A 27,156-nucleotide genomic window follows, 5' to 3' on the forward strand; every position below is an offset into this window, starting at 1 on the left:
CAGGTTTATGACGTCGTAAAAAAAGGTTTAAAACCAAATATCTTTTTAACTGTTTGTCAAAAGCACACGATCCTATACATTTTCTTGATCAGCGTTACAAGCTCAGCATAATAGAGGCAACAGGTAAACAATTTTTTTCTATAAAAAAATTGTGTGTTAACTGTTCATTGCCAACACCATCAAAATTCAAAATGGAGTTTTCCGTGGGCTTTACGACTAGCTTTGTAAATATATGAAGTAGAGTGGATGAAATAAAACGTATAATATAAAATTTAAATAATAAAAATGGTAAAAAAATGCTACTTATACATTATATGTAAAATTGTTGACTAAAAAAATATAAATCTTTTTCTTCCTTAATTTACAGCGTGACGATTGGTTAAAAGGGTTGGCCTGGAACTTTCTTTATTACGTTTAAACTTGAAAATTTCTTTCAATGGAACAAACAGTCTTCACACCGTAAAAATTTATTTCCATAAATCAAAACCTTCTAAAAAACCATAGCCAATTTTTCACTTCGAAAGAGGTCTTCTAACAGTGCCTTTCACACTATTTATTGCCCTGCAATACAAATGTAGCCCCACACATGCCTCAAGTTAAAAAATAAGAGAAGGAAACTTTGCCCTTTAAAATTAAACTTCTGCAAAAAATGTGATTATATTGAAAATTGAATTGAAACTGTAACATTATACTTTTAAAACTACTCTCATATTCAACAGAGTAAAACATGCAATATGTTATTGCTCATAACATGTGTAGACTTCACCTAAAACGATTTATACTGTGTGTGTGCATAAATTCAGATGTTTCAAAACTGTGTTAGCAACGATTTCTATAAATAAATATACCCAGATTGATGAAGTTGTCTTGACTTTTCCTCTTAGTACATTATCAGTTCCTGAAACACGTTGTTGTAAACATCTCTTACCAAATAAATTTCAGTAATAATGCTTTATACTGAGCACATGTATCACGCCAGATATTCTGACATTTTGTTAGCAATTCCTGAAGCTCCTCTCTATTACCTCCAGACTGGTGAAGTCGACTTGCTTTTTCTTGATATTTCTTTAACTGTTTAATTACATCAATGGCATCTTTGAGGTTCACACCATTTTCATTTAGCCATTTTGTTGAAATGTCATCATTATAAAGATTATGAAGAGAATACAAAGCTTCATCCAACTGATTAAGACAGAAATATGACAGTCCTTTATAACAGTTGATATCCAATGCTTCATTGAAAAATTCAAACGGAAGGGTTTTGCATTTTTCTTTAATATGATCTGGTATTGGTGTTTCACATATAGCTATTGCTTCTTTATACTTTCCCTCCAGTATATAAATTTTAACTAAAGAGTGTTTGGCAAAAGAAACTGAATCATAATTAAAATTTGCTTCCAACAGTTTCAAACATATCTTGCATGCTTTTTCAAATTCTTGTTTATAAAAAAAGTAATTGCATTTCACTTCCTTTAAATTAAACATGAGCTTATGGTTTTCTGGAATCCAATGTTCTTTAAACAAGTCATCAAGTTCAGTAATTATGACCATGCAACTCTCAAAGTCCTGAATACTGCAAAATATTTTACATTTATACATTAAAAGTGAAAGATAGTTTTGGGATATTTCACTAGAATTACTCAAGCATAACTCAATAGCTTTATCTAGTAACTTTAGTGCTGTTTCAACATCAGGAAAGTTATGTAATAAAAGCATCACATGTATTATTATCAATTCTACAGTAATATCCACATTGCCTTCTACATACAAGTAATTCTTAATTTTATTAAATTGTTCTACTGCTTCTTTTTTATGGCCACTATGAAATTTCATCATAATGCATCTCATCTGAAACAATAAAAACGTGGGAGAAGTTTCTTCCAGTTTTTTCTGTGCATCTTTTATTATTTCATCCAAAAAAGAAAATGCTTCATTGATAAGGCAATGATCTTTCATCCAATTTGCAAATATGAATGCACATTCTAAAGGAGAGTCTATAATTTCACTGTTTAAATTCATTTCCAAATATTCAACAGCATAACGATGTACTACAGCTCCCTCACCTCTTTGAGAAGCTACTGTTGGAAATTCTTTAGGAAAGGTTGTTATATCTACTTCATTGTTATTAAATACATGTTTCATGTGTATAAACCACAAGTTTTCATTGTCAATGTCAAACTCATTTTTTTGTTGCGTGGAGACTGCCTTTAAGATTCCCATGAACAAACTAAGATGATCTGAATCGACACTAGACAATTCTTCAAATTCTTTCAATACTCTCTGAATAAGCTTATGCATGGTGACAACTTGTCCTGACTTCAAATTTGTATCTCTTTTTGTAACCAGAGAATATTCACACAGAATATCAACTACACGATTTAACATTATTTCATTTAGTACTTCATCATAAAACAAAAAAGTATTCATGTTTATGAAAGTGTTATTCATATATGCCATCATATTCAAAATGTTAATAGAAACTTTGTCTTCATGTAACTTCAGCTTCTCAAATGCCATTTTCCAAACTGTTAAAAGTGCTTTATTGTTAGCAATGTTTTCATGAAACAAATGACTTTTTTCTTCGCAAAATGCTTCAAGGTATTTTGCGGCACTCATAGAATGTCTTTTGATATAACCCAAAGACAACTGCATGGCTAATGGCAAATTTTCCAATTCTTCCACAAGTTTCTTTACACTATTCATGTCAGTTGCTACTTCATCAAAAAACTTGATTGCTTCAGTCTCAGTAAAAACACCTGTTGTGATCTGTCCCCCACCCAAATTATACCAATCGCTCTGTTGGGAGGTTACAATAACATGAGGCTTTTTCTCCAAATTTAGATTTTTTAAAACTGCATCAATCGAATTAAAATTTTCTGCATTATCCAAGACAAATAAACATTTTGATTTTTTAATTTTGCAACAAAGTTTTTGAACCATAACTTTGGGTTTGGATTGGGAATTATAGCTTATGTCAAAATATTCACACATTGTTTGCAAGGAGTTGTGTAAATCATCTGCTTGTAACCACAAAACACTCTCATAATTATGTCGGTTTAAATAAGCATACTGAACAGCAATTGAAGTCTTTCCAACGCCACCTAAGCCATTTAAACATACTGCAGTAAACAGAGAATAGCTGTTGTCTTCATGTAATTTCGAATAAATATCTTTCAAAATGTCTTCTCGTCCAGTGAAGTTTGGTACATTAAGAGGTACATCCAAAAAATGATCACACACAGTTGATTGATGGCCTTAAATTAAATAGACATAAATGCCCAAGGTTATTAAGACAAGATTAGACATGATAAATAATGCCATACATAGACACTTCTAAAAAGTTCTCATGCTTAAATATCTTAGGAAGACTTACCATAGTCATGTGCACCACCTACAAAAAATAGAAAAAATGGTCATAAACAAGTTAATTGCCGTTACACGGAAATCATGTAGTAGAAATCTGTTAAATAGTATTAAATAATAAAGTGAAGAGAATCCCCTACCTTTAATGTTATTGACAAGTTCATCCCTTCCCAAAAACTTCAAAACTGATTTTAGTTTGTTCCAAGACGGTGACATGCGATCCCAGCTATCCAGCACAGCTGTTATAACTCCCTGAATATTTTCTACATTATCTGCGTATATCTTGTCGACATCGTCATAGGGAATCAGAAAATGTGCAAAGTAACGTACGTCCAGAGCAGAAATTTTATGAGTAAGGTATTGATATATCCTCTTTCTGTCTTCTACTTCAAATGTAAATGGCAGACTTTCAACTAAATTGTAGAGTAAATACATGGTAAAACACATATAAACTTGTTGTGCGCAAAATATTTCAAATGACAGGTCTAAGAAATACCTTCAGTTTTGTAGAAGGGATGTTTCAAATCATCTTGTGTTATCACATAATATAATCTGTCACATTCCTTTAAGCATTGATTGACTCTTTCAATAACTTTCTCCAGAGAAAAATTACCATTCTTTTTGAACAACCATTCACATAAACAATCTAACACGGGATACTCAAACCTGGAAGATTTGTCAAATATGCTACATACTTTGCTTGCGGCAAAATCAAACAAAATATCACAAAATTGTTTTGCGACGTTGTCATTTCCTTCTTCTATAAATCTCTCCGATAACTTGTATGCTAGTACCAATCGATCTAAAAAACGACAAAGATTATAAGATAATTTTGTTTGCTTAAACCCTTAAAGGGACTTCTCACCTCAAAAAAAAGTTTTCTTATATTAAAATATATATGGTGTAGATAAAGAAATCAACAATTATTAGTTTCATTCTGATCTAGTATCTCTGATCTAGTATTAAAAATCACCTTTTCCCATCACATGGCCACACTGTTTTAAAAACGCTGCATTCATAATGGCCAATTTGCTTATGTAATGCAAGTTATGATTCATGCAGACAAAAAATGTGCTGAACAAGTGCTGGAGAATAACACTGCTATATTTTCACCTTTTAAACACAAATTAAAATTTTGTAACATTGCTTTACGAAATAAGAGAGTTTGAATGTTAATGTTCTTGAAAAAAAATCAGAGAAGAGATTGTATATAATATTAAATATTGAGAACCACGTTTTTTTCCGCAGCCAATAAACATTTAATGAAAAAATCACACTCACACATAATACACATAAGGGATGCAGGAGATGAGTACAATCTCTGTGCAATAATACACAATATTGTTATTCCTATCATGAAAAGAAACCTCAGGAAAAAAACAATTTTGCTCTATTTCTTTATTCTGCACATCATTTTAGTTCACAATATTCCACACTGATAGTCTTCACTTCTCTACACACTTATTATAGCAGTGTAGTGGAATCATAAATTCAGTGAAAGATTGTGATAGACCTCTGAATTCTTCATCAGTCGCGATTTGAGATTGAATCTTGTCAAGTCCAGTAAAAATGTTATTCTTAAGGAAAATTGTCAATACAAATAAATGTCAACAAACAGTTTGTCAACCTCATCGCCAGGGTTATTCTTTACTTGCTGATTATTAGGACGGTGTAAAAGAAACTGAACAACGTCCCAAAATCAAAAGTAAAAAGGGTGATGGGGAAGAGGTTGACAGCTTCTTACTAGACAGGAATGTGCGTATAAAAAAGGCTTTTAAGAAAGATATGATTTTCTGATTTAGAATTTTTAGCCATAATATTCCTAAAAATTTAGTGCACTCTTTTTTTAAATAAAATAAAATCTGTTTTGCAAAGGGTTATTCTTAGTTGCGAAGTTTTTTTTTAGCCCAGTAGTAAAAACATAACTTCCAACCTCATTCCAAGTACCTTCTTTTTTTTATATCCGGGCCAAGAGATGTTTGTCTTGCAGTACCAATATGAAAAAGACAATGGACACCGGGAATGAGGTTGCATAACTTCAAATTTGGCCTTATTTTTTATTTATGGAAATACTCACAAATCTGTTTATGGACAGTGCCGTAATGGCATAGATATGAATATTACTTCGTATAGTTGCATGATCGCAAGTAAAAAAATAATATTAGCTTTAGAGAGAATTATAAGAGAATTAATATCTTGGAATGTTCTTGTCTTATGGCAAAATTTGGACTTGGGTTGTTTTAGTTCTATAACTAATATTTGAGGTTCTTATAAAGAAGACATGTTTATGTTTCGTGTTGTTTTAAGAATCTTTTTTTTCTATGGGCCTCTTTTTAATTGTTTTTTTTTTACAAGAAGTAGCCCCGTGCTAACGTAAACTAATGAAATTTAATTGGACAGGAGTTATTACTATAATTACAGGTGTGATTATAAACTGACTCACAGACAGACAGAGAGTGAGAATTATAATATAGTAGAAACACAAAACGAATAAAAACGTGAGGTAGGAAAGTTTAAACCTTAATAAGAAAGTTAATTTCTACATATAGCTTAATGAGTTGATTGACAGACCACTTAATTTAACCTGGTGGTTTATAGAACAAACAAGAATTTAATATGAATTATATTATCTAAAACTGACTTATATATACAAAGTATCTGTTATACAATAGATCATTTCTTTGTAGATACTCTTCTAGTTGAGAGAAGATCGTTATTCTAACATATGGACCAAAACTATGGAGCTAAACTGCAAGTTTTAGTCATGTTAATTGTGATGACAGAAGTACAACTTTTCAGCACTTGTGGTAATATGCATTAGGTTTACCTTAGCCATTGACAATGTCTAGTAAAGCCTTGCAGAGTAGGGAGTGATTTCTAGTTATGGACCTGGTCTTACAGGTTGCAAAGAAGATTAGTCTCACTTGCCTGCTAGAGTCTGAACCCTACTCAAGTCTTGATTAATAATGTATGCATATAAAAACCCAGCACTGACACTGTACTAGTTCCTCAGATGTAACTTGAGCTCAACACACAAGAGTCTTGGAAATAATTAAAAAGTGCAAGTATGTAAACTTTGACCTGCTTCTTCCTTCCACGCTTAATGCCCCTCTAGCCACATCTGGATGGATGGATGATATTGGTAAATACGACCTGAAAGTAAAAACAGTGGATGGTAGTCCCAGTGTTTTCCTTATAAGAAAGACCACAGGTAAATCACACACAAAGGATTTTAATTCTGGTGTTTAGCATGTAGCAATTACCTAAGATGTGTGTTGTCTTTTTTTCACATCTCTGTCACCAGATGATTTCATACCAGACTTTGGTAACTCAGTTTGCTAATCCATCATTTGCACATGGTTAATAACGCATCAAGTCAGTGGGACATCATAGAGGACCTTCTGTTCAGTCAGAACCTGCACGGGCCCCATTGTTTCCTTCAACATCATCCTCGTAATCTTATGGTTCTAGCTCTTTTTCTTGTGTTGTGAAAGAGCATTTTACGTCCATTTGTCCAAACAGGTTGGTAAGTGACTTCAAATCAGTATCAGAATGCTTCCCTTTCTAATGGAGTATGTTGGCGGTTCAACCAAAGTCTTTGCAGCAGGCCTTGCCAGTATCTCTAGAGGTGTTCTTGCTGCTACGAAAACCACTCAGCCATTAATTGCACACCTAGGGCCTCTCGACAAGGTTCCCAATAACTTTTTCATGGCTGAGATCTTAGTGTCAACACCTATAAATTTCAGTGTTTCAGAAAGTCCTTTGTCTTCTTATCTTAATAGGGCCTTATAGTAAGGGAGCTGATGGTCAAAAAAACAGGATAGCATTGCATTTCTTGGGACTTTTCAAAAACACATTAATTCGTTTTAAATATGTTAATTATTAAATATTTTTCTTACTGGAGTGTTTAATTTTACTTGCTTTAAAAGTTATTCAAAAAATAAAACACATTTTTCCTTGACCAAAACACAAAGATTATAAGCGTCATATTTTTTAACTTCGTTCTATATTTACACTCCTTTTTTAAAACCATTGTGTTTATAACAAGTGGTCGTTAGGGGGTTGAGCGTTCAAATATCATTTGGAATGATAAATTTAAAATAAAACATGGAAAAACTTAGAAATGAAAGAAAGAAATAGTGTGTAGGAATTTTTTGTTTTTTTTAATTCCTATTAATTTTTTTTTTTAAAAATTTGTTTGATATTGCAACTCAATATATTATGAAATACCCCTGATTTTTATTTGAGCTCTGCGAAGAAGTGTATGTAAACAACATTTGTGCGGGAAAATTAAAATAGAGAAAATGAAATGGAAAGCAAACCAGGTAGACTTTTTCTTTCATTTATTAAAAAAGACACACAGAAAGCAGTAAACTGTATTATTCATAATAGTTTATATGATAAAGAAAATCGTTTACGTGGTTTTACTGAGAATGCGTTGGCAAAAGTAAAACATGCAAGGTTCATACTTATTCTAAGCGTTGAGGTGGAAAGAGCCACCCTTACGCAGAACGTAACCCTTAAAATACAATTCAAATTCTTTTTGTAGCAAAGTCAGGAAAGACGAGAATGTAAAACATTTATTGAAAAGTCACAGCATTCTTCAATATAAATTTCATCAAAAATGCTACGATTTATACACCCATAAACACAAACTTCAAAAATTAGAAAGAGGAGATCATATTTCAGAAGTTAACACTGGCGCAGAAATGCAACAATCACGTGTATCTGGACGTAAAAGAAATCTGTCAGGTGAAGAGATTTTTACAGCCTAGTAAACACACTAAACACAAAACTTCATTGTAAAAATGTGATCTGTTTGTCAGTGCTCAATGCCCACCTTATCCTTCATGAAGACTTTTTTGATAATTTTGTCTTGTCCACACCAAGCGAATGCATATAAACTTTTGTTAACTGTTATTTATTACCGCCATTTGTAACACAGGTAAAGTTATTGCTGATGAAGAGTGTTGCATATACTTTAAACGAAAAACCAATACATCGAAAAGTGGCTTTGTCTCACTAAAGATGCAGCTAATAAGCTTAAAGATAATGCTTTGCACAAAAACGACATTCCAAGATCAGTTTCGCATGTTACCGGGATAGAGTGAAAAAATATAGTGGTGATGGGATTGCTATCGTGACAACACAAAACCAACGCACAAGGTTACAGCAACCAAACTACAAATCACTACCTGCGTTACATGCATTCACTGGTAACGACTACACTGGAACGCATTTCCTGCAGCTGCAAAAAGTCATTATGTGCCGCACAAGGGTGTGTATGCAAGTCGCATGGGTGGGTTGGGTCACATGGGTTGCATTGCATAGATATTTGTAGTTGCTGCTCATGTGATAATACAACAAAATCTGACAACGAAACTGTGGACGATTCTGACGACTCAGATTCGGTCTCTTCCTCTGATTCAGAGAATGAATATAATAACAAGGATGCTATTGATGATGTAGAGTCAGAATAATTGATTTGTTTACAACAGATTGTTTAAACAGATTGTTTAGGCTTGTTGATTATATTGATTATGTTTGTTATCTGTGATACAAGCATTAAGAAAAAAAAGAAAAATATTGAATATTATTTCTGTATATCCTTTTTTATTCTTCCAGGCGCCGTGCAATTCGATGGCTCACTCCCTCTCCGACTTAATTGCCCTCTAGACGCCCTGATCGTTTTGACACGTAAAAACCTTCTTCCAATGTGAATTTACACAAAAAATAGCAGTTTTGTATTTTAACTTTTTCAGAACTTTTTAATGACTCGGGAGAAAATGCGAAAAAAACATCTTCTAGCAATCTGCCATCTTGATGACATCATAATTATTCTATTTTTACCTAATAAGGCGGCTCAAGTGATATCAAAAGTTCCAGTAAAGCTTTTTTGAATCTTCGGTCGATAAGGAACCTATTAAACATTGCTTCAAAAGGTCCCTCTAATTTCCAGGATTTTTTGACCATCCGCTCTCTGACTATTAGTCGACTTCATTGTATCTGGTTTTAAGCATGTATTTCACCTGGATTATAATAGTGGTTATCTCACTTCTAATCATAAAAATAAAAACCGTGAACATACCGTAAGTCCTTTCCCATATCATCTACTACATAACTTCCACTGTTCTCCTCTAGGTGATAGTGCAAAAAAGAATGGCACTATAAGGGTTGTTTTAGATTCATCACCTCTGAAGAGGTGTTTAGTAAATGATGGGATTTCTGAGGATGAGTGTTCGGTTTTGTATTCTTCTTTGGGTGACGCTGTCAGCATGTTTTTTCGTTTAGGTCAGCATTGTTTCTTAGCTAAGTTGGATATTAAACATGTTTTTAGATTGTGTCCAGTTCACCCTGAGGACTGAAAGTTATGGATATAAAGGATGGTAGTTTTTAATATTGTTCTTCCCTTTGTAGGTAATTCTTTACCGTTTATCTTTAATAAGTTTGCAGATCTGTTGGATTGAATCCTTAACTATCTTGCCTTTATAAAAAAAACTTATTACATTACTTAGACAATTTTATCACAGGGCAGAGAATGAGGGAGGCTGTCTAACAACATTACAAGAAAGTAGTCTCTTCAGCACTTGGTGTTCCTTTAGCCCCAGATAAGCTTTTTAGACCATCACAGGTTTTCACATACCTTGGCATCGAAATTGACACTAGCATTTTTATTATACTTTTACCTAAGGTTTAGTTTAAGGAATTAATTAATACCTTGCAACTGTGATGAGAGAAGAAGTGCACAAAGAAAGAATTATTGTCTTTTATGTGCTTGCTGTCCTTTCCTTGCAAAGTAGTTAAATTTGGTAGCATGTTCTTGAGGCACCTAATTGATCTTTTCACATCTGAGTAGTTTGTTCCATTACATCAGTATCCCTTCTGAATCAAAGAAGGACATAGAATGGTGGTGTGGGTTCTTGCCTACTTGGAGCGGTGTGGCTATTATACAGTCAGTAAAACTTGAGTTTGAATTTATTTACAGACGCGTCTGACATAGGTTTGGATAGTTTCTTTGATGGTTCAAGTTTCTTTTAAGTTTAACAGGAAGAGTCACAGTATTTTCTTTTTACATCTTCCGTCCATACTACGTACTGGAGGTGCTGGGTGAAGAGATAGGCAGGTTGCCTTGTTTATAGACAATGAGGCATTGGTGCATACTTGGAGCACAGGTTTGTGTAAATGCAAGCATATTATGAGGTTAATTAGAAAATTGTTCTCCTTTAATGCTTAAAGTAACATTAACTTGCTAATTCATCATGTCACAGGTGCAAGGAATGCTGATTTGCTCTCCTGTTTGCAGGTGCCGAATTTCAAGAGTTGTGTCCAAAAGCAGACAAGCTAGCCACACCACTATATCAGCAATGTCACATCTTTTACTTGTCGATTGAAGTTTTACTTAAACGCAGCTTTTTCATGAAACACCAGGTTAATTTATCGCTCATGTTTATGCGCATACAAAAGATTCTGCTATTAAAATGTCAACACCTTTCTCTATAACTATTATTTTCATTTTATTAATTATTTATTTTCGGATCTCAGTTTTTTTCGTCCCCAAAAATTGGTTTATAAATGTTGCTACCTAACGTACAAAGTTATGATCTGTGTCATATAGCTAAATGTGGCAACAGATGCTGTAATAAAAGTTTTTGATGAATGTAAGTAATGAAAGTGTGTGTAGTCGAATGTTTTTTGTCTTTCCTTGCTGATGGACAGCAATAGGCATACCTACCTAGATTACCCACAGTCTGCACTAGCCTAATTTTCTTTAAACACATAAATCCACAGCAATAATATAAAGCAGTAATATAAAAATGATAGATAGGTATAGGATTAGAATTTTGCTGCTCTTGAACAAAACATGTTTCATAGCCGGAAAAAAATTACACTTAGCAAGCCAATAAAAAGATGTTGTTTACGTGATATCCTTAACAATTAGTAATAGTAGTAGTAGTATATAATAAAAAACTAGAAGTAAAATCTTGGTTTTTTTTCTAGTTGTACCACCCAATTTTTCTAGTTGTACCACCCAATTTTTCTAGTTGTACCACCAAATTTTAAGTATTTTGTTCCTATACAAGCACTTCACTAGTGCATGCTGTATTAGAGACATTGAATACCTTTTACATCTTATGTGATACATCTTTGCTTATACTTGTAAAATTTCTTGTTTTCATTAGAATAAGAAACATATAAATAATGATAAATAATGCTTTCTTTATTTTGAATCCTTAGACATTGGAAAATCCTGCAAATTCAAACTGAGCTAAAAAGGGTTTAATTTTTCTTGTTTCCCACTGCATCAATATTTTCAAACTTATGGTTTTCTTAAACAAAGAGTTTTACTTAAAATATGTACAACCATGTTTCACTAGTCAAGTAAAGTAGGTTGAATGAGCATGTTCATATCGATTATTTTTTGTTTTAAAATTCGTTTCCAAGTCTTCAAAGATTTAAAACAGCAAACTCAGTACACATAGCTCAGAGGCTATTTCTTTGGTACACGAGATTGGGATATGGATGCTCCAAATGCTCTACTTACCATTTCTTTGGTAATTTGGCGTAGTTGGAGTAGCTTTTGGATCAACTCCTGGAGGAGCAGTTCACTTGGAGCATTTAGAGCAGAATTAATGATTGGACTTAGTATGGTCAAAGTCATCTTACTCTTAAAACCATTTCTATAAGTCACATTATATGTTTGTTGTAGTAAAAGCAAAATTGTAGTAACCATTGCAGTAGAAAACCAAAAAAGATTTGATTTCTATTTTATATTGCTTACCATAATCCATTCCTTTTGTCTTGATATATCACATTTTCTAGAAATAAATTAACAAGAAAATTACACAATGGTAGTATACAAGCAGCCATGAAACTTTATGGGGGAATAAAAAAGTGTATAAGTTGCAAGAAAGAGAAAAATATTAACAATTCAATATACCACTAGCTACTTTTCATGAGCAATCCACTGGAAGTAAACAAAAGTAAAAGTTTTATTACAGTAGCAAGCATCCCCAGCCCTTAAAGGGGAACTACACGCAAAAATTGTTTTTTGATATATTGTTACTACTACCATAAGAAAACGAATTCAACTAGTTTTACTGTTTCATATGACTTCCAAGTGCCAACAATACGAACCTTATCACCCCAAAATACGGCTAGAAATCCCGACCCCCAATTCCGTAAAAAAAGACTGGGACGAATGTGATGTGTGACGTTGCAAAGTGCGGAAAGCGTAATTCTATGCAGTGGCTGGTTTATTAAAACAACAAATTTTTAAATTGTTTATAGTTTTGACAAAATATATCTTATATAGCTACTAGCAATTCCTTCTTATTTTATGCTAAATATGCCAAGTTGCTCAGCTTTCAGTTGTACAAGTCGCTCCATGTTTAACAAAGAGCTTAGTTTTTATAAGATACCTTCAGAAAAATCGAACAACAAACTTCGTAAAAAATGATTGCAAGCGATTAAAAGAGAAGGGTCTTTATCAAAAGATTCTGGTTTTTACATCTGCTGAAAACACTTCACTGACGATTGTTTTCAGAGGGATATGATAGTAAGACAAAATTCATCCGGATTTCTTGAATGCAAAAAATAAAGTTTTCTTTGTATTTGCATATATTCACTGGTCATCAAATCCACGCCATTGCATAATTTACGTTCACTTTTATTTTACTAATATTATTTCACTTGTTTGTTCCCCTTTTCCATTTTTAAATTTATAAATTTAATACTTTAAAGTTAAATTTTCGTCCTGCTTGCCACTGATTATCTTTTCTCACAACTCATAAGCAGAGTTTTGTTGTTTTTGTTTTGCGCGAATAAAAATCTAATTTCTGACAGGGGTAAACATATTACTTTGCTAGAGTGAGCTAATGGGTGAACCGATGTCATCAACATTTCGAACATCATACGAAAGTAAAGCACGTTCTGAAAATAGTCTTCTTGTTCCTGGTGCTGTCCCAACGATTTTTATATTTACTTCAGAGACTAAAAAAATTGTCCCTTACCCCCTGAATTGTTTCTCATTTAATATGCAAACTTTCCAAGGTGAGGTCTATCACACCAAAGAATTAAAAAAAGGATGGGCTACTGTTCTCCTTCGTCCATAATATTTCATTTTTTTAAATATTTTTCCAAATTGTTACGGTTTATCAATGGGAGAGGGACAATGCATCAAAAGTGTTTGAAAACATCAAAGTTTTTTTATGAAGACTGTTTGTTCATTTGAGGAAAATTGTTGGTTATCGTTGTTTTTTGATGAATAAGAAAGGTTTATTTTTGGTATATACTTAGTTATTTTGGTTCTTGTTTATTAAAAAATAAGTTACAACAAATCGTAATGTCTCCTCTCCTTTTCAATGTGTTTTCTTGGAGGCCTCTCTCTGCGGTTTGCTACATGTCGCACTTTGCAATGTCATTTTTGTTACTATTTCCAGTCTTCTTGTTTTTACGCGGCCCGTTGAAAAAAGGCATATTTCTTATTGAGGTAAAAACAGACATAATTAAGTTGCCATTTTTTTGTTTTTTGAAATATATTACCCATTTTTGACAATATATCAAAAAATAATTTTTGCGTGTAGTTCCCCTTTAACCTTGTAAACTGAGCATCTGATCTACTCAGTTTTAACTTCCTTGTCTCCAGAAGCCAAAATAATGTTTAATTGACAATAAAATGAGTTGATTACTTAGATATTGCCAATGTTAAAATGTTTTTAGTATCCCATTCACAATCTGTGTTCACTTTTAAAGACAATTAATTCTGATATATATCACAACCAAATCTCGGTATAAGTTACGGAAAATACCACAGTACGGTTTCTTTGTTACGTGGTGTCATTCGTGAAGAGTGAGCCAATGACATAAATTTTTAGGATTTACGTACAGGGCGCTTTGGTTACACTCATAAGCGCAATAAATGCACACATAAAATTTGGTACTTATTACAAAATTTAGGATTATTCTAGCATTTATTACTTAATACTCAGTAAAATAGGTCAAGTTTGAATATTAAACTTTTTGGCCCTAGCTAGCTAGACTAAGTATGAAAGGACAAGGCTGAGCTTTTTAGCTGGGTTAAAAGTCAAAACTTGAGGAAAATTACATCACAGTTTTTAAAATTATATTACACATATTTGAGAATGCCTGCAGAAAAATTCATTGTTCATCAAGTTACCCCATATGGGTAATATGGAAGATTTCTTCATAAAAAACATCAGAAACCTTTTCATGTGGATTACTTTCACATTAACAAAAATGTCCCACAGTAACTTTTTCATCCTTATCCTAATGTCATATACATAAACTATGCAACAACTTTTGCAGGAAAATAAAAACACATCAGAAAAAAAGGTTGTTATTAAAATATTATAAATTAATTTCAAACCGATTAGTCCCTGCAGCCATTTTGGTGTCAGCGGTGTGAAAAGCTATACTAAGTAAAAGTCCTATTACTTCAGTAAAAATTGAAATAATGACTTAAAACTTAGTATTATATGTTTTTAGACCAGTTTAATGAAATGAACCCAAAAAATTTTTTCTACTATCATAGTTTCTAAGTTCCTGAATTTAGCCATTTTTGGAGACACCGATAAACTGTTTTTAACAGCATATTAATCTTGACAAGCCATGTGTACAGAAAACATTCAAAGTGATTTTCAGGATTAAAAATAATTCAAACAGACAAAATGTGTCCCAGGTTTAGGACCAAATACCTTATCCAGCTCAGAGAAAGTGGGAATGTGCTTCTAAAGCACAGTGCCAAATACATGATCTAAATTTTATGCCGTATAAATACAAAGTGGTTAAAAAGTTATTTTTTTGTCCACCTGGATCTGCAACACGTTTACTTGCACTAATCGCTCAGCCTAGTGCCACTCAAAATTAATTTTTGAATATCCGCAGGAACTTATTATGCAAAATGAAAAATGCTAAACAACTGTATTTGCTTTGCAGAAGTATCAATAGGCTTCATCATAAGTCCTGTAAATGTTGGTTTATGAAAAATATACTGTATCTTTAATGCAATAAGCGCTCCACTGGATTTGTAACACATTACACTAAGTGTCCTCCGTGTGACACAGTTTACCCTTTACTAAGTCTTAACCTGGACAGAGACTTTAGGTCTTCCCGCTCCAAGCGAATATTACTTCTGGCTATACTTTCCCAAATTTTGTTATTTCATAAAAGAAACCTAAAAATCTACAGAAATTTATTTATGAAAAATAGGTTCCCGTTCGATAAAAGAAATATGAACATTTGCAGAAATTTATTTATGAAATACTGGTTTCTGTTTGTCGCGACAACATATTTAACCAACATGCAATGCCTTACATACCTAACTAGCTGTATACTGAAGTCTTGACTGTTCACTGCTATGGGAGGTCCAAATAGCTAGCTAGCTGTGTGGGCCGTTGGATGTTGCCGGGAGTTGTCTAGTAGAGCGCGGGCTCTAATTGGGTCTGCGTAGCTCAAAATGAGCATTAAATACTCTAGGACTCTCCATCTACGCCATGGCCCCTCCTGGAAATAATAGACAGGGTATATCCCTCGATATTTGTGAGGCTAGCCATGTAAAATATGCACATCTATCTATCTATCTAGCTATCTTTATTTAAAATGACAGAATGCCTTGAAAAATCTTTTGTGTAGCTAGCTACATAAAAATAATATATTTAGCTCTTGTACTTCATCACTTCATTGTTTAATAACAAATGTACCCCTGGAGTGCTGGCATGGTACTAGCTAGGTAGCTTAAAATCACAAAATAAATATTATCCAGATGTGACCATCTTTCATCATCAGACATCAGAAAGGCGTTTCTGTTCTACTGTTCTTACTTCTCATTATGGGGTACCTCAAATTCTTGTAAATCCAATGAAAAAAAATTACTTAAGACTTCCTTAGCTAACAACCGCGTCTCGTTCACAAGTTTCAGCGCTGAGCAATATGATGGACAACGTCGGGGAACCCTGGGTAATTGTGAAAAAATGTGGTTCTGCCTTATGATTTTCAGAATTTTGCTGCTGATATCAGAATATTTTAGCCCTCGAGTGCCACACCTCCGTATATATAGGAGTTAATTATCTTTAAGACATTGAAATTTAGGTGAGGGAAACAATGTTGTGGTAATTGCCAAATCACATCAAAATCAAATCACAAGCAAACTAAAACAAGCCTCTTTTTCTAAGATTTTTAAAACACTGTGGAACAGCTTTTGAATTAAAAGACAGGAAAAAAGAATATAAAACTATAAGTGTAAAATACTCATTCATTACCTGATGAGGAGGTCCATTCATCATCAGATATTTCATTGAGATCGAGGCATCGTTGGATGGATAAATATATGATTTTTTTATTAGTAAAATGAGTTTTTAAAAAGGACAGAAGTGTGACTTTTTTTCAAAAACACGATCTTCAGCATCTGCAACTGATCATGCTCAAAAGATTAAATATAGTTTTTAATGTATGTTTTTACACCTTGGGAGTAAACTATAATGTAACAGATTATTTTTAGTCATAATAATGTCATCACTACCTTATCTGTTTGTTTTTAGCAGACCAATAAAAAAACACTATTAATTTTTTGACTTTTATTTTGGCTTTTTGAAAAAAAGTTTTATTTTACAAGCGAACAAGAAGGATAGCAAGCCATATAAGAATGTATTATTAAAAAATGTCTACCTATAAAGCTCTTTTTTGCCATAAAGCTTTTTCTCCTTAAAAAAAGAGATAAAATATTAGAAAAAAGTATTTCAACACTCCAGCTAAGCAAATAAGAGAAAAAATTCTGCAAACAAGTGTGTCACCGGCAGAAAACTGTAATAAAATCTTTAACGATTCTCCCACTAACTGGATTATACCCAATTTGACTAAATGTTTTCAAAGCTTTCGTGTATGCAAACTATGCCACAGTGATATAAATTTCTTGAACAAGAATAATTTTACACAAGCCTGGGAACACAGTTTTCCATAATGTGCAAAAACAAAGAATGTGACATGAAAAAAAGAGTTTTTACAATTTAAATCAGGAGAGTGTACCTGGTAGTGGCCTCACTGATAAAGGACTTTGAGGTTTGATAAGAATCACAACTTTCTTGGGTCTCTCAATGTCGGATAGCAAACCATGTTATGGGAACACGTTCAGCACTTGAGTTGTGCAACGCACTTGAGTAGCATTTGTCCTAAAGAGCAAATTGTCATCTAGATTTGTACATTGATCATTGTTTTAAAGGTGGTTTTTTTTATCGCATAAATTATTTTTATAGTGTATTAAGTTGTTTAATGTTTTTACCCTTTCTTAGAAAATGAAATTGGATGGTATACTTCAGCTTTACAAACGAACCATTAAAAAGTATGGAATCTGATACAATCAGTTTATTGGGGATGGGGATGGCAGTGCTTACTCAAATGTGGACATGAAAAAGTCGTATGAGGCATCCTACGTTGTTAAAACGGAATAATGTTTACCCATGTTAACAAGGAATACAATTTTAACAGTCATGGAATGAGCATTACTCAAGTTCATTGGAAAAACCTCAACACAAAAATTGTCACTTCAGTGATAATAGCTAGTGCAATTATCAAAGAGACATCACAACAGGGTCAAACAATTATAAATCTATCAAATCACTGCTTTCAAAAGCCATCATAAAATGTATCACACCTGTTTTCAAGAGATTAGCCAATGTAAATTTTTTAGAAGGTTGCAAAAATATGATTAATAAAAATGCTAACAAGTGCTTCAAAGTGTGCTTTGGATGTCTGTTGCATTGAGCATGAGTGTTTGTATTGAAATATACAATATCTAAACTTCTAGAATCAGCTGAAATTATATCTCACTCGTCCTCGCTCAGTCAATGGCAACAGATTGACAAAGAACAAATTGGAAGTGCTGATAGTTCTATCTGTGGGGAGATCAAAATGGGAAAAGATATACATTATATATCTTTGTAAAGTTTGTTGTAGTAAAAAGATATCTATACTGTCACAAAATTCTTTCATATTTAATTTATACACATTGTCCAATATTTACCTATGATGTCACTTGGTGCCACTTTTGTGACTCTTCATATTGTGATTTTGGCCTAGTGAGAAAAGTGTTTACTAACGGTTTATTATCAGCAGGATATTAAGCCTTCTATCTCAAAAGTCCTGAACACAACTTTGATGGAAAATTTAATGACAGATATACTGTGATGGTATCATGAGCAAACTTTGTCAAGAAATGACGTAGAGTTTTCAAAAAGGCTTCCTTTAATAGAATTTGATCAATATAATAGTTAATAAAGTCACACAATTCTGTAATACTTCAAAGGTTGCCTTTGTTTGTCAATGATTCAACAAAATTGAAAGCATGTTTTGCATTTTGGGAATAATTTGGGCAAGTTCGAGAGTTATTGGACAAAAACGCAAATTTTATTCAAATAGTCAGACAGCTGTTTTCCACTTTTCATTTTTAATTTAATGTAACCTATACACAACAGTTGGCACTTTTTTTTAATCTTCCAAACAAAAATTTTTTTCGCAAGAATTTGGAGTAGATAAAATAAATATAAGACATTTGCATTCTTTTGGGAATCGTCTTCCCAATCATTTAAAAAATAATCGTTTGAATTTGTATAATATTTTATTTTAAACAATCATTACACAATTTTAAAACGAATTCTACAAACATTTTTTCAGAAAAAATCGTTTTGAATTCGTTTCAATTCCTTTTAAAATAGTTTCAAATCGCTTCGTTGAATTGAAAATCGTTTTGTAATCGTTTCACATTCGTTTCTGAATATTTTAAAAAAATTAAAATTAATTCTTCACAACACTTTGTTAAATTCGTTTCAGTTCAAATCGTTTTAAAATAACTTCTAATATAACACGGTTATCACACCTCGTTGGTTTCTAAAAAAATTGAACTATCAATTAAAGACCCTGGGGACAATGTTGATAATCACGTACGTGATTTATCACGTAAACACAATTTCCAAAATGAGAAGCCTGGGCATGGGGAACCCATATAGTGCAAGTTCCAAGTCACGGCCAGGAATTTCAATCCATGTAGAAAAAGTTGTAATTGAAGTCATCAATTAAACTTTTTATCTACTTGTGGGACAAACAATATTTCCCCTTATAATAAATTACGGAAAGTTCAATGGCGGATGTTAATGAAATCTAAAGTTTTGCGATATGGTTTTCTGTAGGATTTATAACAAAATACAGCGATAACTTAAGAACTTAAGAAAGTTCTTTAACAGTTTAATAAAATACGGCGATGTGAAAACTTTGTCTCGGGAAAAGACCTGAAAAGGTAACAAAATATTATATTAACACTAGCAATTTCTTCTTCTTTCTTAGTTATACAAGTTTAAACTTGTGACACAAAAGTTATTTTAACAGCTATACGTGTTTTGAGCCAAAATGAAACTTATTTTGAAGAAAAAACAACAACTTGTAAAATGAATGAAACTTTTCTTTCTTTTTACCATGATTTAATTGATTTTGAATTCTTATTTACACAATTAAACAATAGGTCCTCATGTGAGTTTTTTTACCTGTTGAATATTTCACAATAATAAAGAAACTTTAAAACACCAAAAATAAAATTTATGCGCAATACATGTTTTAAAATATTGAGTTTCTATCCCAAATTTCTTGTTTGTCAGGCAAATTTGATCTGCAAAAAAACAAAAATTATCAACCAACCAACTGTTATGATAAAACTCTGTAAGTCATTGGTGTTACCGATAGTTGAGTACTGCTCCCAACTATGGAGTCCTCACAAACAAGGTGAAATTGCATCCCTCGAAGCAGTACAGTAGAGTTTCCTTCGTAAAATGGATGGTTCAAGAAACCAAAACTACTGGGAGTGCCTCAACATATTCGCTTCACGTCGCAGAAATCGCTACATAATAATATACATACAGTACTGGAATCAGGACACCTAACATCGTGAGCGCGTATCATGCGTGACACGAACGATCCGAGATCCAATCGTGACAGAAAAAATGTTAACGAAAAACTATGCGATAGTCGCGGTGTATAAAAAAATAATGATGCTATCGCGATCGTCACCATTAATCGTAATTGTCGCGATGGATCGTGAATAACATTAAAAATATTAAACAATAGATGTGTATAATCTTGTGTCTTTGTTTTTTTTTTGACATTTAAAAATTATTTTGCATCTTGTATTTTTATTAGAAATTAGATTTTCGAAATAAGGTGACTCCAACTTAATTAGTTGTTCTACGGGCGAAGTAGATATTAGCTTACGGTCGGTCGGAGAAATAAAAATAATTTTATCGAGAATGTATAGTCAGAACAACAACAAAAAATATTTAAAAAATAACAACCGAGGAGGGTGTTACGACAAGCATATTTTTCTATGTATGTTTTGCTCGAATTACCGAATGTTGAATTAGCAAATGTTTGATTTAATGAAAGTACATGGAAAAATAAGAATGAATGGTCGGAACAACAACAAAAAATAATAAAAAATAACAACGGAGGAGAGTGTTACGACAAGCATATTTTTCTATGTATTTTTGCATAACGCATGCGGTTTATATCTTTAAGTTGCGAAGAAAAAATAATAATAATTTGTCTCACTAAAAAAATGTAACTAGTACTCAAGGTGAAAAGATAAAAATACTTGCATGCTCAAAAACTTATTTTCAAAACTTATGCAGCAAGAATTTTTCTTGTGTTGTTTTTAAGGCTGTACAGAAAGAATTATTCTTGTGCTGTTTCCACGATGTTAGGTGTCCTGATTCCAGTACTGTATGAAAGATTCTAGAGAATTAAGTATATATACCAAATTTCAGTGACATTAATCGTACTGCTATCTCTCACTACACCTCTCCTGGACGTGGTCGATTGTGCACCTTACCTCCAGTTCTAACCAACATACCCAAATCCCTCCAAACTAAAATGTATGGGAGTTTAAGTCATATTGGTCCAAGGATATTCAACGCTCTTTCAAGACATTTGCTGGACCTTTCTGGAGTACCAGTCTCCGCTTTCAAAAATCATCTTGACAAGTTCTTAATCCATGTTTCTGACGAACCCTCACTACCAGGTCATCAAAACAATAGAACTTGACACAAATAGCCTTCTGGCTGTTCTAAGAATAGATCCTCCTGCCTTCCCCCCTGACCTTCATTTTAGGTCAAATGTTGTAGCAGAAGAAGTTGCTGGCGTCCTCGACGAAGACGAAGCTTAAATGAGCTGAAAGATTATCAAAGGCATCAAAGGTAAAGGTAATTGCAAATCGCGATTTGTGGACAGTTAATTATGACGCTGTGAATCATTTTGAAGTAACATTATATAGCTATACTATTTAACCCCCAAAAGAAAATAATATATTTTTACAGTGTCTTCCCACATAGTTCTCTTAACTCATTCAACCCCATACCAAAATAAATACTTTACTCTGTGTTCCCCATAAAAAAAAAGAAAAAAAAGAAAATATTGCATACAATCTTTACTTCCGTTTTTCGATGGGAAGACGTGGTCATGGAGAAAAACTTTAAAGACAAAACATGTAGAAAAAAGATTGAAGAAATATATTACTTTGCACCTTTAAAATAAAAGAGATATACCATAAAAAGGGTATAAAAATAAGCAACATAATGTTACTAATATTTTTTAAACACAAAGAAGTTTTAAATGTTTTTGTTACAAAAATTGAATATCATATAAAATTTGTTTACTAAAAATTCACGTTCTGAACCAGCTGGCTCATCTTCAGTGCTCTCCTTTGCAGATATCTTTTAACTCATATTAAATAAAAAATGTTAGTATCTATTGTTTCAAAAATCTGTACGTTGGTGCGCTAAATTAAATAGATTTTTTATCTTCAGAAATATATTTCTGTGAAAGTTTATAATTCAGGGGGTTAAAATATGTCGAAGCGTGCTAAAATAACTAGAAGTATTCTCAATTTTTTTAAAAAAGTTTTCACTCTTTAAAAATTATTTAATAATATAGGAAGTTTTATATGGTACACTAACATAAATATTGAAAGAATCAGGGGATATTAGAAATATTTTTATGATATTCCTGGGAACAATCCAGACATAAGTTTGTTTGCGAAAAATATGACCCCTTTTTTGTGAAGGCAGGACATCCAGCGCAAACTATGTTGCTGTCAGTTCTTTTGTTATTTTTGAAAAATTTACAATTTAGACATCGCCTTCTTTTTCCTTCTTTTCTCGGCCAGTGTTCGCAGTTTTTTCGAGCTTGCGCTTACCTCGAACTATATCATTCCCAACTAGTTGTCTTGCCAAATTCATGCGAAAGTTGAGCATGGTTCTCTGCTTGTTCTTGCCCGTTTTGGTGAATAATTTATTATTTTTTGACTCATTCATCAAAATAAATCCGTTGGAGATCGACAGATCGTACAGAAACCACAACAAATACAACCACCAACGATTACTTTTTCGTGTTGTCGGATATTCGGTTCGCATTTGGTCGGCTCTATCCACAGCATTCATGTATTTGTTGTATTCAACGATCTGTATAGGACAGGTAATTTCTCGTCGGCTGTCATCTTTTTGTCTCCGTAAAACCACACCCGGTGGTGCAGAAGGGTTCAAATTCGTAGAAATCGTACGAACTGGCTTTCTTGTTTTTTCCCCGGCATACTGCTGCTACGAGATTGGTTGAACCCTTCTGCCAGGTTTTAAATTCTCCAGCATCTTTGCAAATGTTATTTTGCTTCATTTCTGGAGGAAGACCACGAGCATTCGCTTTAATTGTTCCACACATATAAACGCCACTGCTACTTCGCTCCACGTACCCTGCGACGCTGGTGAAGTGATTGTCCGTGTATCCATGGTAACCAAGTCCATTTAACGGCTTTGTTAAACGGTAAACCACGTTAGCCCCTAAACCAACCTCAACTACATTTTGTTCTTTCCCTTGATATACATCAAAGTCACTAACATAACCATTTGTCGAGTCTGCTCGTACCCAGGCCTTTATGCCATATTTTGTTGGTTTGGCTGGCATATATTGTTTTAGTGACGATCGACCACGGAATTTTATCATGGCTTCGTCGATCGCAAATTCTCTATGTGGATTGTATAATTTACGACACCTATTTTTAACAATGTCGTAAATTGTTTTCACGTGAAACAATCGATCTCTTCGTGTGGTGGCATCGAGTTCGAAGTTATTAGCTGCATGAAGGTATTCAGATAACTTGTCAAATCGGTTTCTTGGCATGATATTTGAAATACTAAGATTTCCAAACATCTCGTCAGTGCTCCAGTACATTTTTGTTTGAGGCAAATCGATGATGCTCATTGCAACGCGAATCCCAAAATATTGTTTGATTTCGTCGGATGTAGTGGGTTCCCAATTTTTATCTTCGACGTGTGGTGGGTGCCGTTTCCAAAGAACATATCTGTTGGTTTCCCTTGCATATTTCTGGTACGAAAATTTTGTTTAGGAAATCAAGTTCGCTGTGTTCATTTTGTAACTCAAATGTTGCACCCTGGGTCGGTCCACAAAACTCTACAAAGCTGGTGTATTCTTTGCATACGCTGTTCCACTCATCGTCAGCCTCGCCATTCCCCTCAGCATCAATTCGCTCATCATCATCTTCTTTTACGTCAGACCCTTCTTCAGAAAACGCTTCAGAAATATCGCTTCTGTATCCTCCTTCGTCAAATCCAAGGAAAGCTTCATCCTCATCAGAAGAATCAGCGAACATAGTTTCGAGATAATTTTTTTCCATTTGGAATACGTATAATAAAGAAAGAAAGAAATATAATAAAAAATGCTGTTTTGATAAATGTGTTACTACTGACTTGTCTAACGTCGAGATAGGGATAAGGAAGAAAAAAATTATATTTAGGTAATTCTGTGGCAGAAATTCTTTGTATAAATTATTGAATAGATCAAAGTTGCGGGAGAAAGAGCTAAATATTAATTATTAAACACAACCCCCGTCCTAGCGATATCTGTTCCATGTGCAAGCAATTTCAAACTGTTTTACACTCCGTTGTGGTGTTTATAAACTAAGCATAATATATGAGAGATAACATAGTTTAATATTAACTTTGAGCGAAGAAACAATAAGCATATTGGAGATTTTGTATTATCTCCATAAAGTAATGGTTAGAGTTGTGCCATAAAGAAAAATGCGGTAGCTAAATGAACAAGAAGGAAGCCTTGATAGCTAGTGGAACTTTGCAAAGGATGTGGTAGAAAGAAAAATTGTTATTTCTAACTGGAACTTCGTTTTCAAACATAAAAAATCACACTGAAATATTAATATTTCATAAGATTTATTAATTTATATTTACTTATGTTGATGGAAACAAGGATTTTGAAAGGTAAATAATTTCTTTCTAAAGTCATGATACGTAGTGCGCTAAGATGGAGTACAAGAAAATTAAAGCGACATAGTTGAAACAAAAACTAAAGAACATAATTTTTATAGGTAAAATAAACTTTCTGCTATATTTTTAGTAATAGTTTTTTCAACATTTCTCGTAGTTTGTCACCACGAACCTTTACCAAATGTATCGGAAATTTAACAATATCTTTTTTGTGATTATTTTTGTACAAATTTTATTTTCTAGCGATCACTAGTTTTTTAGTTATGAGCACAAACACAAGCACTAGCATGAAACGCATATATGCGTCTGTGGGGAATTCAAAGACGTTTTCAAAAACGCATATATGCGTTTCTGGGGTTGAATGAGTAGGCGCGGGGTCACCCTTATCGAAAAAAATTAACATATACATTATTTTATATTCTGGTCTAATAACCGGGCCGTCTCAAAATGTTCGTGTGAAACCGTATGTAAACAAACGGCCTTATCTTTAAATGAGCACTGAGATGGAGTTCCATAAAATCGCCATTATGGTGGGCTCCGTTCATGCTGTTCTTTTTGGCTTATTTTTCTTTGTAAAACATGGCATCAAAAAGTGGAAAGAAATTTTGATTCTGTTTGAAAAAGTGGCTGCGCGTAAAAACATCTGTATCACTTTCTCCACTTAGATTTACTTTTCTTCTATTCTATTCGCCATTGTTTTTGGAGACCAGACAAAACAAAACAGAAAGAAGAAATCACAGCATTGCCTCGTGGTTATTAATTATGATAATTAATGCCTATCACGCTTTTTTTTTTATTAGCATGACCGGGATTATTGCATATTATAAGCCAAAAAACCCAACGGGGGAGAATGCTCATTGTGATAGTTGAAGATAGATGAAGCACTATGGAGATAATTAAATTTAGAGCATGAAAGGGGAAATTATGAAAATTTATGTATTCTAATTGTCTAGATCTGATACTGTCTCCATAAGGAAACGACTAACTGTTTGAATAAAGGAAAATAATCAAAAACTAAGTAAGACAGCTAGCGAGGCGAAGCTGTCTTCAGAAACAACAACAAGAAGTGGTAAGTGTTGCAAAGAAGTCTGATTTCAGTAAGTTTAAACGTTTAAATAATAAAAAAAACACAGAAAATTCGATTGATTTATCTGATTTATCATGTTCGGAACTTTGTTGATACATTTATAAAAGCATTATGATGGAAACACAGCTACGGATACTCTCCCTCATTCATTATTTTTTCTGTAATGGCATGAATCCAGCAACCATGTGATCGATTTTGCCGTGCGTTTATTATCACATGATTCGTGAAATGAAATGCAATGGCGGTTCTGTAGACGAAGAGAAATTGGGGTGAGTTTGTTATTTCTATGAAACATTTGAACATGTTCTGGTTGTCAGTTTTCAATCAAATTTTCAGGGTAATGTTTTCTCATGTATATATATATATCTTTCAATTTTTACAATAAAATAGGCACGTAAAAAAAATTTGCCTACAGGGTGATTACGCGCTTTTAAGCTAGGTGGATCAACAAGATAAAAATGCAACCACATAAAAACAGAAAGACTTATAGACTTTTGGCTTTATCAGTGAGGTCAGTTTTAGTCTGTTTCTTCGCACAAAGGTATCATTACAACTTTATATAAATATATGTCAATCAGAAGTTATCAATCTACACTCGATAAATAGTTTAAAGCCTCAAAAATGTATCCGTAGATCTTTCTGCCTGCCACCCAGTTGTTAGAGCCAGAAGGGCTTACCGCGGAAAACGTAAACATTCAAAAAGGTCTATAGATAGACCTGACCAGTTTATGGTTGATGGGGAATAAAATATAAATCACTTGACCAATGATTAAGTTATGAAGGATCAAGAGGGCAGAGCAGTCACCAAACCCATTAAAAGAATGAAACCTAGTGTTACTTTTACCTTTTAAATTTAATTCCAGTGATCAACAACTCTGTTAAGAAAATTTATCCTCTTTCTGTGATGTAGTCCCCTTTTCTCCTCTTCGTTTCGATTTCGTTTGACTCTTACTTCATGTAGTCAAATTATAACGCACAAATATCCTCCAACCGAGGCGTAAAATGTGGAGGCGGATGATATTTCCCGCTTCTTTTTACCCGGAAAAAAATCCCGGTTTTTTTTGTGTTCCACGTTTAAAATGTCTACATAAAGGGGAAAGCTAAATCAAGACTGACTAATCCCTTATTACTGATTTATTTGTCTTATTGCCATGGTTACCCGCTGTTAGGCAAAATGCAACACTTTAAAACGTTTGCACAAACGAAAAGACTCCCCAAACGAGGTATATCGCGGCTTCTCTCGTTCTCAAATATCAACCCTATAGGGGCTAATCCACGTAAGTTTAGACATCAGACGGATTTTGGCGACATAAAAGCGTCAAAAAGTTTAAAAAATGGTTTATTTATTTCTCTTAGCAATCA

At 33.2% G+C, this 27,156-nt stretch overlaps 1 protein-coding gene across 4 annotated transcripts; it reads right to left on the bottom strand.

Annotated features, from left to right (window-relative positions):
- Positions 1-872: 872 nt before the first annotated feature.
- Positions 873-26,768, bottom strand: LOC130656786 (uncharacterized). 4 transcript variants are annotated; one of them, XM_057459706.1, is made up of 8 exons: positions 26,639-26,768; positions 17,404-17,546; positions 17,047-17,081; positions 12,143-12,179; positions 3,860-4,165; positions 3,504-3,776; positions 3,374-3,391; positions 873-3,254 (listed from the first exon to the last, which is right to left on the bottom strand). In XM_057459706.1, the coding sequence occupies exons 4-8, from the start codon at positions 12,150-12,152 to the stop codon at positions 925-927; spliced, it is 2,937 nt and encodes a 978-aa protein (XP_057315689.1). In that variant the 5' UTR covers positions 12,153-12,179; positions 17,047-17,081; positions 17,404-17,546; positions 26,639-26,768; the 3' UTR covers positions 873-924. The 4 variants fall into 4 exon arrangements, with proteins under 4 accessions (XP_057315689.1, XP_057315688.1, XP_057315690.1 ...); XM_057459705.1 differs by lacking the exon at positions 17,047-17,081; XM_057459707.1 differs by lacking the exons at positions 17,047-17,081; positions 17,404-17,546.
- Positions 26,769-27,156: the final 388 nt, after the last annotated feature.

Source organism: Hydractinia symbiolongicarpus, chromosome 9 (genome assembly GCF_029227915.1).
Source record: "Hydractinia symbiolongicarpus strain clone_291-10 chromosome 9, HSymV2.1, whole genome shotgun sequence".
NCBI lineage: Eukaryota > Metazoa > Cnidaria > Hydrozoa > Anthoathecata > Hydractiniidae > Hydractinia > Hydractinia symbiolongicarpus.